The sequence below is a fragment of the Antennarius striatus genome, chromosome 20 (genome assembly GCF_040054535.1).
Source record: "Antennarius striatus isolate MH-2024 chromosome 20, ASM4005453v1, whole genome shotgun sequence".
Lineage (NCBI taxonomy): Eukaryota > Metazoa > Chordata > Actinopteri > Lophiiformes > Antennariidae > Antennarius > Antennarius striatus.
The window spans coordinates 8052501-8066158 of NC_090795.1; the positions used below are offsets into that span (position 1 = coordinate 8052501).

The 13658-nt window shown below is 39.9% G+C and overlaps 2 protein-coding genes and 3 non-coding genes across 5 annotated transcripts; all 5 read right to left on the bottom strand.

Annotated features, from left to right (window-relative positions):
• Nucleotides 1-4286: 4286 nt before the first annotated feature.
• On the bottom strand, nt 4287-7155 carry si:ch211-171b20.3 (uncharacterized). Its single transcript, XM_068304578.1, has 7 exons — nt 6954-7155; nt 6820-6865; nt 6630-6721; nt 6130-6250; nt 5638-5745; nt 5488-5543; nt 4287-4867 (listed from the first exon to the last, which is right to left on the bottom strand). Exons 1-7 carry the CDS (start codon nt 7153-7155, stop codon nt 4728-4730), a joined length of 765 nt encoding a protein of 254 aa, XP_068160679.1. The 3' UTR covers nt 4287-4727.
• Nucleotides 7156-7838: 683 nt separating this feature from the next.
• Nucleotides 7839-12215, bottom strand: rpl7 (ribosomal protein L7). Its single transcript, XM_068343783.1, has 7 exons — nt 12166-12215; nt 11583-11682; nt 11308-11474; nt 10622-10759; nt 8787-8896; nt 8215-8429; nt 7839-7885 (listed from the first exon to the last, which is right to left on the bottom strand). Exons 1-6 carry the CDS (start codon nt 12177-12179, stop codon nt 8221-8223), a joined length of 738 nt encoding a protein of 245 aa, XP_068199884.1. The 5' UTR covers nt 12180-12215; the 3' UTR covers nt 7839-7885; nt 8215-8220.
• Nucleotides 8077-8167, bottom strand: LOC137587947 (small nucleolar SNORD12/SNORD106). Its single transcript, XR_011033989.1, has one exon. It is a non-coding gene; the product is annotated as a small nucleolar SNORD12/SNORD106 (small nucleolar RNA).
• LOC137587952 (small nucleolar SNORD12/SNORD106) lies at nt 8577-8667 on the bottom strand. Its single transcript, XR_011033993.1, has one exon. It is a non-coding gene; the product is annotated as a small nucleolar SNORD12/SNORD106 (small nucleolar RNA).
• Nucleotides 10397-10488, bottom strand: LOC137587951 (small nucleolar SNORD12/SNORD106). Its single transcript, XR_011033992.1, has one exon. It is a non-coding gene; the product is annotated as a small nucleolar SNORD12/SNORD106 (small nucleolar RNA).
• Nucleotides 12216-13658: the final 1443 nt, after the last annotated feature.

Genomic DNA, 13658 nt, shown 5'->3' on the forward strand with positions numbered 1-13658 from the left:
CAGCACGATGTAAGTGCACATCAAAGCATGTGTGTTTTACATCTGACAGGCCCCCAACCCTGGACCCCCTGCCCTTACTGTGCACTTGTCAAAGACTATCAAATTTTCAACAGTAACACACCCCGCTTGGATTGGTCCTCGTTAATGTGGGTAGTGAGGAAAGGAGAATAATCCTGATTCAGTGCATGTTGGTTCAGAGACCTGTAACTGTGTCTGTTTGCCTTTGTCACGTCACAGGCTGAATTAATAAGTTGTAAACACAAATTATCGCACTTGAAAAACACAAAAGAAGGTGAGAGATGTATAAAGAGAGCTTGATTGGATCTAGTTAGCAGACATGCCGCCACTTCTCCCGCTGGGCACCCAGGAGACAGCACAGTGAATCTTAGCTCCATCTCGCCTATGTGGGGAATGCAAACCACGGCTGTCCCAGTGGCAACCAGTGACCTGGTGTTGCCATGGTTTCAAAACCTTTCGATTACAAATGCTTGGAAGTCATGGTTTCATCTTGCCATTTGTCATACAGGTACACTGATGATGTCATCTCCATATAGGATAACGCCCTCCCCTGTGTCAGACATACACACAAGGTTGTGTTTGCTTTGTGGTGAATTATACATGATAGTGTCTGACAGGATATGTGTTAACTGATGAAGGTGGAAATAAATGATGCTATTCAGCATTTTTGACTCAACATTTTTTTTGCTTGCTTGCTGATGTTCAAAATCTAACATAGAAAATACAAGATGGCTTCATCTAAAAATATTTCAACTGAATTAAATGTTTCATTCATATAAGGATTTGCTTCTTTCTGTTGAGTACAGCCTGGTTCTGCCTCATGAATGGAAGCCTTTGTCTAATATCCCCTAATTTTACTGTCCTCTACTTCCTCACGTGTACCTGCAGATTTGGTGTGTGTGTGTGTGTGTGTGTGTGTGTGTGTGTGTGTGTGTGTGTGTGTGTGTGTGTGTGTGTGTGTGTGTGTGTGTGTGTGTGTGCGTGTGCGTGTGTGTGTGTGAGTAACCTTTTAAATGTGGAGACCATGTGATGGCATGTGGGAATGTCTCTGAGTCTTTTATCTCATTTCTTGTGAATGATGAACCTGGCTATGAGTCATTATTGAAAGAGTTGAGGAGCTGGATGTTTGACTTGGCTTGTGTCATCAGAACACAGTATTCAGGCGGAGGTTGATCTTTGTAACAGATAAAGTAATGAAGAACAGGTGAAACCAAGCAAAAAAAACAAATGCTGTGATTTTCCTGGAGAAGTGCATTGAAACAGGGATGTATTTGTACATAATGCATGAGGCAGAAAATACTTTGAACTTGAGGATTACACCTTACATCGTCGCCCTGAGTGAGCCCTTGCATCACACTTAAATGAGTAGTACATCCCACTAATGATGCTCCATTCATTCCAGGTCATTACCGCCTGACAGGTAATAGAGGATAACATGCTTCTCCTGGACTGCGGCAGCAAAGAGGGATGATGACACACTGACAACAGCCCTGCAGGCTGGCTACGTAATGATGAAACTTCCTTATGGGCGTAAATCAGCCCAGACTTTAGAAGTCAGATGAGGCATTTGTGGGAGGGGAGTGGGACTGACCCCTGTGTCCGAGAGAGATGAAACTTCAGGTAATGACTGAGAGAAGGGTGCTTGTGTCTCCGTGGATTTCATTAATCATATTGCGAAATGTCAGACAGCGGCTGAAAGGTTGCATCTCTGGACCAGTGTGTGTGAATATGTGTATTGCTTTGCCAAGGGTAAAGTCTATAAAGATCACTACTGGTATACAGTACATCAGGCACTAAAGCTGAAAATCATTCTAGGGAACTTATTGATCATGCTCTGACTTGCATATTTTATCAGTGTTGATAATGATATATATTATTAGGAGACTGTAGTGAATATTTGTGGAATAAGAAGCTCTGTTGTCATAGCTATGTCACAGCTCTGGGCTCTGTTGTGTTTGTATGATGGTAAAAACAAACATTTGACCTCTGAGTGCCCGTCTTGAATACACAGACCTACAGGTTACCATGGGACCAGGACTCCTGTTGACACATGTCTGTTGTTTACTCTATCATTTGTTTCTGATCACTGGGTAACTGTCTTTTACAATGCTTTAAAAGCTCCTTTAGAACCCAAAATGGTTTCATAATAAAAGAGGCTGAATGTATGAGCTGTAGAATTAGTTATAGGTTGGCTGCAGGGCTTTCATTTTAATTTCTTGCTACCTGAACATACAGTATGTTGCTGTTGGATGTGATTACGACTTCACTGCACTCTGTAGGAGGACATGTGTCACGTACTGCTCGCACTAGGGCTGCAGCTACACTTTACTGAAATTAGGAATTAATAATGTAGGTTATCGTGAAAAATGACCATCATATTATTATACAGCCCAAAGCAATGTCACCAAAGTTCGTCTTATGAAGCTATAATTTTTCCCATTTGCATTCATCTGAGTTGAAATAAGTAAATCTTCAAATATGAGATTCTAGAACCTTCAAATCTGAAACTAAACACTGAGCTGAAAGACCCTGCAGAGATAGTTAATACTGTATCTGTCAGGGAGTTGTCATCTATGTCTTGGTAGGTTTGGTTTACAGTTAGTGTCAAATTTTTATGTACCTTATTGTAAAGACTTTTACATTAATGCAATGAGAGATACCAATTTCTGTAGAAAAAAAAGTTTAGTAACTCAGAGAGAAAGAAATTTTACACTTAAATCTTCGAGATCAGGAAATTTTTTTTAGAATTGTCGCTAAAGTAGCTCAATATACTGATCAAAATTGACCCTAGCCAGTTTAAATGAGAACTGTACTCTACGCTGATTAAGTGCTCTGTGGAGCTACAGTGAAACGATAAACCACTTGTGGCCAAGTTCCAGTACAGCTCTTATTAAAGACCTCATTGTTGACTGTTTGTTCTGGGACATTTTGTTTCGCTACACCTGAAAAGGACAGTAAAAACCCTGCAAGAAGAGGGAGACCGGGGCTGCTTTAGAGAATGAATACAGCCCCTTCACTTTGCATGAATGAGGGGATTGCTCTGTGTTTCTGGGTCACTGTGTGCCCCTGAAATCAACACCCCATCATTGAAAGGGAGGGAGGAACACAAACAGAACATTTGACAACATGACGTTCATTCTTAAAAGGAGCCTCAAGGATACATACCTTGAAATGGAACAGTTTCAAAGTGGCCCAAACGCTTTATCTTGTGGTCATTGTGATGACTGTCCTTTGCTGGATATCCTCCCTCTGCAGTCTTCTTTCTCCACTTTTGATCAATCAAAGGAAATGCTACAAAAAACTGTTGATCCTCCCCTGGGGAGTCTTTCAGATCATCAGGAAGCCTTGATCTATCATCCTCAGCTTGCTTCAATCTGAAGTGAACTCACTAAAGACAGTATGACTCTGTCATCCTTGAAATGATGGCACAAAAACCATCTATGCTGTGCTTCCTATCAGAAATCAGTGACATGGTTTATCTGACAAATAATTTCTGAATAATCTCCACAAATTTTTCTTCTTCGGAAATTAATTTCTATCTTTAGAATCATTGTCTCAGACGACACTGTGTCTGCAGCAATGGGCTTCATCCTTATTCTAGTTGTCATCTGTAATACTCACATTGCTACAGGTTAATCTTTGTGTATGACATAATAAAATATTATAGAATTTCACTCTGACACCAGAAATAAAGTTGTGCATTTTGTGAGAAAATATTTTTAAAAGGTTTTGTCAAAAAGTGACTTTTAGTGAAAGTTAGACAAATGTCCAATCAATGGACAAATTCAGTTATCACACAGTTTATCAGAAAGTTAAGCTACTAGGGCATCAAATAAACATGAAGCCCTCATTTCTCTCTAAACAAAAAGACAACTGCAATGACTGCTGTCTTTGTCAAACACAATGAACAAACCCATTCACAGACACGAGCTGTTCTTCATACGGCTGCGAAACAATGCATTATGTGGGGAAGTACCACATTGTGGGATCCGGCACACATTTTTGTATCTGGTCTGTAGATATGGAATGTAGATAATGTTTCACTGTAATCTTTTAGGCATTCTGATGACTCTACTGTCGATATGCAGTGCATATTTACCAAAAAAGGAAGGAGAGGGAGTGTTTATTCACTCCCATAGAAGCAGCAGACAAAAAATCATGACACACAGAAGTTCTTACAAAAACAAAAATAAAAATATTTAATCCCAGGAAGACATTTAGCAAGGCACAATGATGGTTTCTCCAAACTATTTAGTAAACACATGCTGGTTGACATATTTCACTTACTTAACAAACCCCAATAACACTGATCTTTAATATCATTATTGATCATACATGTGGCAGTATTACGTAACAGCCATTTCAAGCTATCAGAGAGGTCAATTTAATTTTTTTGTGTAGATGAAAGAAACACTACCAGCAGCTATGAGACAGGGTCCATTTATGCTTCATTTATGTTTGTAGCAGCAAATGCCACACAGTAAATAGTAGATGTAGGGATTATATGATTGGACCTCTGGTCAAGAATCCCAAAATGTGAATATCAGCCATGTTAAGCAGAACACTAGTATCACTGAGGACAAGCAAGCACTCAGAGCTAGACACTGGAATGAACACGGAGCCCTAAATGTCTTCATTTGCTCAGTCATGGTTGGCACAGTCTTGGAGGTTTTGATCCTCAGGCAGGGTGACTGGGAGGAGGGTGATTGTCAGGATGATGGTTTTCTAGGTTTCCTCATTTTCTTGAGTTTTTCCTGTCTCACCGTCTCACCCTCCAAAGAGGACAGCTCAGATATCCTGTGGATAAAATAGCCAGAGGCTCCGACCATCGGGTCTGGGTATGACTGGTCTGTACAACAGAAGGCAGAGACAGGGAGATATACTTGAGGAAGAAGATAAAAAATGTTTGGACTGGATACACTGAAGAGAATAAATAATACAGTACATACAGTATATAACTATTCTCATGACGCTTGGTTGATATTATCTTTTTAAACATCGCCAATCTTTCTCTGCAGCTTTGTGATTACAATGATAAGATAATGACTATTGACTTCAGGTGTATCAGTAAAAGCAATTTTGGATAAGTTTTTTTGCCTAATCAGTGAGTGTGAGTGGCATTTTTGGCATTCTGGGGTAAATCTGAATAGAAATTTACAATAAAAAGTGTAGCACTTACATTCTAACAAACTGGAGAGGGTTGAAATGAGGGGGCTTAAGTAAGAACCTACTCTCTGCTCACCCTTTCTCCATGTGACCCCTTGGTCCACATTTTAGTGGTCCATATTTTTTGTTTAAAGACGTTAAAACCATACAATTACATGTTTGCTGCCAATAAATCAACATATAAACAGCTGCACAGGTTGAAGGTTGGACTTTGTTGAACACTTTCTACACAGTCGTGGCATTCCTGACCTGCTGTGTCAAGACCAGTACCACTACCTGCCCAGTCTCATCACGTTAACTCACTCTTTAGATTGTCTTTGACGGGCAGTAGGTTGTAGGTTGGATATTTCACCTTAGGTCTGCAGAACAGAATGAAACAAGAATTGGTCTCAAAAATAACTAAGAAAAATATCCATTGTTGTGGTCAGATTTAGTTTATAAAGACCAAAATACCTGTTGAGCTTGCATTTCTCAAATGTAAAGGTGCTTCTGCCATTGAGGACAAAAGTGGAGGGGAAGATAATGGTTGGGCTTGCATTCAGTTCACATCTCTCTCGGTAGCTGGAAGACAGAACTTGGGATGTTATAAAGACATAAAACACAAGGCTATTGAGACAACGGCTGGACTACTACATGAAAGCTAACTACCATCAAACAAACTTTCCCATGGAAGAAGTAATAAATGACTAAAATCTGGAAACAGAAAATGGAAACATGTTGCCAGAACACTCAACATTACTATCCAGCAGCTTAAAATCTTCTGTTTGTGACAGATAAGGTATTCATACCGAATTATCAATTTTATCTGGCTGCTTTTTTCCTCCCATCATGTAATTCATGTTTTACACAGTGACTCAGTCTAATTACTGCAATCTGTGCAGCTGTCTCTAGAAGGATGGACAGAACTACAACTACAACACTGAGTGACATTAATCCAATAGTTACCCCAGGGTGAAGGGCCGCTCAGGATGGCTGTGGGAAAGCTCCTCAGACAGGCTGATGGGATGCAGGCTGCCAGGTCTTACTAGTGGAGGAATTACTGTTCTGGTTCTTCCCAACCTTGTATCTAACAAAAATGTATAACTTTTTGTTAATTCTAAACCGTATTTATTAACTGTACAGATCTAACAAATTTGAAGATAGTTATTCTTCAGAACTAAAATCAAATTTAAAATAATGTAAATATTTGACGAGAAATGTACATCTGTACATTTAATATCTGTAAATTGTTGCATTAACGGTGCTACGCAAGCAGACCTGTGTACATCATGTGCGACGACAGCGCCATCTAGTGGCTATCAGGATGTAATGCAGGGAGACGACACGCATCCATATTAATAACAATTCAAACGTTTGGTTATTTGATCATCGTATTCAAGGTGAGAAAGAAATACAAATGGAATATCATACTCTAGAACATAATGAAACTGTCCAGCATGTCTTACATTTCTTGTCAAAACGGAGTCTCCCACGTGTCATCTTCTCCGGAGGATTGTTCTCCAACTTCAATTTGTCATCTTTGGCTAAATTAGGTGAACTAAATAAATTGACGCAAATAAGAATCACCTTTAAAAATGGGGAACACCACACGGAATAATGTCATACAGTCTAAACGTAAGTCTCAGCTCATCTCACCCTTCAGCTGTGATGCCGCTAACAAAGGTTTTCCACTGCCGGGCCGCTACAAGAGATGAACGTTGATCAGCGGTCATTTCAACTCGCTGCTTCATGGACATTGACGGTAACACACGCAGTGCGGGCCTACTTACTTCCCAGAGATAGGAGGACAGGGTTGCCTTTTCTCCTATGACTATTCTGTCTGAGGGATGTTCGTCCTCCATCAGCCCCGATCCTGAGCGTCCTGGATGCCTGATACCCACCCGCATCAGGGCCGCGCTGCCCGCTGCGGGAGCTTCCGTCCGCCGCCAACGCCTTTGCGGTAGGTCGCGATGAGTTCAAATGGAAAGTCATCATGTTGGAGCCGCCACACGGTTCATTAGTTCACCGATACCTCCGGTCATAACCGCATCCCCGCACCAGCTTGTCATCTATGCTGGGATGCGGCTCTCGGTCATAAATGCTAACAGGTTTAGCGTTGTCATGGAAACAGACTTCTATAGTTACCAAGAGAGCTTTATTAGGATAGGAAGGAGACCTTTTGGTTTCCTCATTTGTTAAATTAAAAGTAGAGAAATTACCTGCCTTGTCCGTTTTTCAGATCAATAGCATTTAGTCTGATGTTCTGAGAGGAACACAATTTTTTTAATCTGTACATTTGTATTATGGGCGCAATTAACCCAAATAAAAACTGAGTGAAAACTGATACCTCAACTCAAGACACTGTAAACAACCAAACCTGTCAGACTGCAACATCCTGTGACTTAGGTCAGGGTACCCTGATAGTACCTGACCAGTGCTCAGACTCACTAGTGCATATGGAGACTAGCTTTGATCTAATGTCTTACTCACGTTGGCCTTCTCCCTCGTCTTCCTATCTTGTCCAGTTCCTGAGTGTATTCTATCTACAACGGTTGCAAAGATATTTGATGGAAATACTAACGGATAAACACACGAACACTGACAATTACAATATGTCACCGATCTGAAGAGGGATGTAAAAATGACCAAATCACAAATTAATGACAAGACAGTGATTTTTTTCCTCAAATATTTTTATTGTACATCAGAGTCCTTTGAAAACCTGAAAGACAAAAAAAGGCTTTTCAGACTATGAAACTGAACATCAGTTACCATGTACATAATATCCACATAATGTACTGATATATTCCACGTCTCTTGGTTATGTGTTAACTTTCGCAGTGGTATTAAGAGCACATTCAAAGACGGGTCATTTCCTCATTGCATCTTACACAGATATAAAAACGCAGCTAGGATGTGGTTTCAGGTAGTTGGCTTACTGTTAGTCTTTTTTCAGCATAGTCGATAAGATGGGGAAAAAAGGATCTGCATCATTAACCACACCTTATGCTCCTTTGTCTACTTGAGACATGCTGCATCAATACAACTCACCATAACTCAGTTCATCCTCCTGATCATTCTATTGATCTGATCCTCCCTGTTGCCGGCATCTCCACCCTCCACAAAGTGTGTGGTCTTCTTATTCATGCCACCACGGGGTGATGACAGCTTGAAGGGCCACAGGAAGTTGTTGGCGGGCTTGAAGTTCTTTCCAACTGTGTAAATCTCATGGATGAGGTCCTCAACACAGATGATGCCATACTTTCCTATGGATCAAAAAGTAGTCATCGGTAAAGTGCACAAACACCCACACACAATATCAGAAAGCAGCAAACACAACAGTACATCCCACAATATTAAGAAACTAAAGAGACTCACGTTTTAAACTCAATGTAGTCAAAAAACATTACAAGCATGTGGTTTCAGATAAAACTGGCTTAGTTTTCAGTATTTCTCACCATAGTCGATAAGACGGGGAAAAAAGTGTGCATCATTAACCACATGCAGCACTAGGCCCTTACCGGTCTCTCCAGCAATAAAACAATATACACAAATACCTGTTTTAAAGACCTCATCTTAATGTCATTTATGGAACACTATGTAAAAGGAAAACATTTACATACCGAGAGCCTTCTCCACCAGCGCGTTGTCTGTGAGTGCAATGCGCTGTTTCCTCATCCTACCATGGCCACGTTTGTAGATGAGCTCACGCACAGACTTCAGGTTGGGGTACCTACAAGAACAGTCAGCTGTTATACAATTGAAGTGGAACACAGGAAAACTTTCATATTATTTTATTGCTGTATTCTCATGAAAATAGAACAGCTTATGTCAGGCTTCCTAGAGACTAAGCATCATGCTTACTGTGAACACAAAGTGAACTAATGAGCAGCTGTAAGTAACAGAGCCCCTAGTTTCCTATGTAACACATTTCACCATGCAGTCCCAAAAGATGACATCCAAGGGATTACACAAAACACTGCACATTTGGTGTACTAGACAGGTGGATAAACAATCCCTGTACAATGTCATATGCATAACTACAGGAAGTTTTTCTTTGACATTGCTCATTTTTATTAGCATCTAAAAATTAATCGCCATGACTTGAGCTTCTGGTAAATCACTGCATCATGTTTGACAATAATCTGACCTTCAAGCACTGTAATAAGTCTATTTAGATTTTAATGGTTGCAGATGGACTGGAAAGGAACACATTTCTTCATTCTTGATGAACAACTTACACTCAGTGAGATAAACAGATGCAGAAAGATGTGTATATTTATCTTATTTTTGAAATATAATTGCTGCCAAACTTTACAGATTGGCTGACTGGCTGTTACACTCCACAGGACTATACAGTTTACAACAAATCAGCTACCGTATTTTGTGTACTATTTGGCGCATCGTATAAGAGCCGCAGTCTAAATTACGGAGTTTATTACTGTACTTAAACCATACACACGGCACATGCCAGAACAAGCTAACGAAGGCAAAACAGTTACTGTGGTTGAACTGCACTGTACTACGCATTTAAAATAAAAAAACATACTGACATTATTTTTAAATATTTATTATGTTTTTTGATCAATCTGTGGTAAATCCCTCAAAGTCCTCATCTTCGATCTCTGCGTTGAACAGCCTGGCAATTTCACCATTGCTGTCGGATTGCGATTGTTTCCGGGTGGCTGCCCAGTGATGCCAGCTTTTACGAAAGCTCGGACAACAGTCGAAGCAGATATGTTACTCCAGGTATCCAATGCACAATTCACCTTGCGAGGCATATTGTAGTGTAATAGCATGGAAAGGTTTGTAGTCATAACTACATACATGACCCCACCCTAATTCATCCTCCATTTAATTGCCAACAAATCAGTATGACTTTCCACATTTCTGCAAACAAGAACATCTTGATGTTGCCCAACTCCACTTTCAAGTACTGTTAAGCTTTGTTTTACGACCAGCAGCACCAACATCTTTTATTCCTTACAAGCCATTTTAAGCACTTCGGACTGGCAAAACAACCAGCAATTTTGACACAAACCTTGAATTATTCAGTCCCTTATATTTGATTCCAGAATAGGCTCAGGAACAGCAGCATCAGGCACATTAAATAGCAGATTTGTAGAATGATGAACAGTTAAGATGACTTTTTTTGAAGGAGGCAGCCGTTAACCAATCACGTTTGTTTAAATTACAGATTAATACAAACTACAGACAATAACACTTCTCAAAGAATGTGGTTTCAGACAAAACTGGCTTAGTTTCAGTTCGTTTTCACCATGGTCGATATGATGGGGAAAAAAGTTCAGCATCATTAACCACATTCCAGAGAGACACCGTTTATGTCCAATTTGCAAAACAGTTCTGTTTAAAGATGTCCAGCCCTGTCCACAACATGAATACACTTCAGCTTTAGTTACTCCATCATGTGGTTAAGTTTTAAGGGAAATAGCCTTACCCCCAAGCGATGTAAGGCTCCGCAATCCTGAGCATGTTGATTGAAGCTTTGTTCAGCCTGACGAACACACCATTGAAGATCTGGCGCAGACGGAGCAGCTGTAGAACTTTGCGGACCTTGGGACTGACACCGTTGATACTGGGGAACAAACAATGATGTGATTAACACACAGTTTGCAATTTAAGTCAGTTTTTGCCTCGATTTGGACCGTGGTTTCAGAAGTAATAGGCTTATTTTAGTATATCTGGATCACCATAGTCGATATGTCGGGGAAAGAGCAAGCATCATGAACCACACAGCTAACAAAGCTTTTAGAGACTAAGCATCCACATCAAGTACATTTACTTGGATTGCCATGATATCCTTGTTTATATTGATTTGGATGTTACACCTCATCTAGGAGGCTCTTTCAGTTCTAGGATGAGAGGAACATCTTTACATTTTACCCACAAGTCCATTTGACTTTATTCAACAGAGAGATCCTGCTGATATTTATCACAGATCTACCATGAGCTGGATGACAGTTACGGAAGCAGGAAAACGCACAATTTGATTAAAATGATTGATTCACAATATACAATTGTTTGAGCATAATCTCCTCATAGAAGTCTAGCAATCCATGTAAATGCCATTGATGAATCTGATAACCAAGTCTAGTCTTTCCCAAAAAGGTGTTCACTACTCACCCTCTGATCCTGATGACAAAGGCCAGTTTAGGCTCAGCTGGCACATAGTAGTTTCCCACTTTGCGAGCTGTACGGCTGAGGCGGATTTCACGCCTGTACATCTGCCTGTACTCCTTGTGGTACTTCTCAGCCCTCTTGTAGATCAGCTTCCTGGTCACCTTGCGGGCCTAAAATCAAGGTGGACAAACGTATTCAATCTGGAAGCTACGGACACTCACCCAAACGGCGTAGTACACTGAATACTTCAAAAAGCCTTTACTCAGCATGCATTGTACCTTTTTTTCTGCCAGCATCTTCTTGAGACGCATGGTCTTCATGGCGGTGAAGGCCTTTCGCCTTTTTACAAGGCTCTCAGGGACCGTCGGGAGTTTTTTTCTGTTAACAACATACGTATTTTCAGAACCAACAAGAAATGCAATGACAACTTAGATTTTAATAACAATTTGTTAACCGGCAGCAACCGGTGTCTCAGTGCCGCCTGTAAGCTACATGCTAGCTTTTCTACTTCCATACAAGACGGCTACCTCTTGCGTTCCGCGTCAATTAGACATTTACCCCCCCCCAAAAAAAACAGACTACGGAATAATTCAATTCCTAACTTCGTCCCCACCAGACTGCAGAAAGTTAACCATCACTTGAATGCATGGAAGACCGGGAGACAGCCATGTTCTGCTAGTTTTCAGATGCACGTAGGTCTTCTTATTAGCGTTCATAATGATATCAATGATAAAAATCCCTCACTAATGAAATAAACAAACTGTATGGACACTAAGCAATCTATCCGTGAGCTCAAGTAAAAAAAGATGATTCTTTAAACAACGGATGTCCTTAGATTTTTATTCGGTGTCGAACACTCACTGTGCGTCCGCCATTGCGTCCACCGAGAAAGAGAAATTTCTTCATGCGCATGTGCGGGTTAAACGATGTAGGACCCTTCACAGACTGCCCTGGTAAATGCCTGCTTTAAAATATGTTTCATTAACCTATCAAAGTAATCGAAAAAAATAAACAGTAATTATTTTTTATAAATATAGCATGATATTGTTGAAATAATCTCTTGTTATACCACAAGTTGAATGTTGTTATACCGCTAGTTGAATGGACTCTGAAACGATGGGAAATTTCGTTAAAATGTTATAATGTTATTTTCATTCATTTAAATCTAGATATTATTATCAATGTGTTTGACAAGTTAATCGGAAGTTTAACAGCCCTTGGAATTTGCTGATTTACAATCTATTATCAATTGTCAAGCAATTTTGAAAATAAAGTCCTATGTTTTGTACTCGTAAAGATGCATGTATTTATCATTTTCCACGTCACGTTAAGCACCCTTTACTCCGACAGAGGGCGCTAACACCTCACTCCGCGGACCACAGCGTCTCCACAGGACTTTCCTCTTCTGGAACTCTCGGCTCCGTCGTGGATCTTAAATCACTTCGCCCACTTAAGGTTGTAAAGCACGGGAATTTTAACACACAGGCGGGTTCAATGAATAAGAAACTATATACGGTGGGCTGATTTTAAAGACTATGTTTAAAAGTGTTTGGAAATATTGTTTTATTTTTCATTACATTAAAGCTTACTTAACTCTCCTCAAGACATTATAAATATTTTAATTGAAAATCTCAAAAAAAATTCACTGACTCAGTTCAAATAGGACAGAGATTATACATAAATACGTCTCACTACAGTAATACATCAAAAATTTATTGGTCTTCAGATTGAATAAAATCTTGGATTGCGGTTTTGCCCGCTGACACACCAACTGGACAGGGCCAAACACATCACAAAGACAAGATGTTACACAACGTCGTAAGCAGAGGTTAAGGCGGTGAAAATATCTCGGTGTAAAATCTCCTCTCCTGTGCGCGCCACAGATGCGCTGGATGCTCTTGCGTAAGGAAGGATGTCTGCGGCTCAAACGATTTATGCCGTGTATTAAAACACGTGAATTAGTGTTTTATAGCCTTTTTTACCTATGTGAGTGCGTTACAAACATTTCAAATCAATTTAACTTTCCCTTATGAGCACATTGCAAAGGATCATTATCATTACATCGAATAGATTCCCATTTTCAATTAACTTCAATAAGCACAAATGACGCAGAGCAGGAATAAAACATTAGTTTTTCTTTTTAAACGACATCGACCTGTTCTGGAAGGATGTGTTCTCAAACTCAGAACACATTCATTTCTACAATCTTCATCTTTAATTTAACAGTACAAATAAAATCAAGGTTCTTCTTGTAATAAATAAAAAACCGGACTTGCTTATTTGGCATTGCTGTTTGATTAACTGGCGGCATAAAATAGACGATAACGTTTGTTTTGAGTCAATTAAAGGAGCTT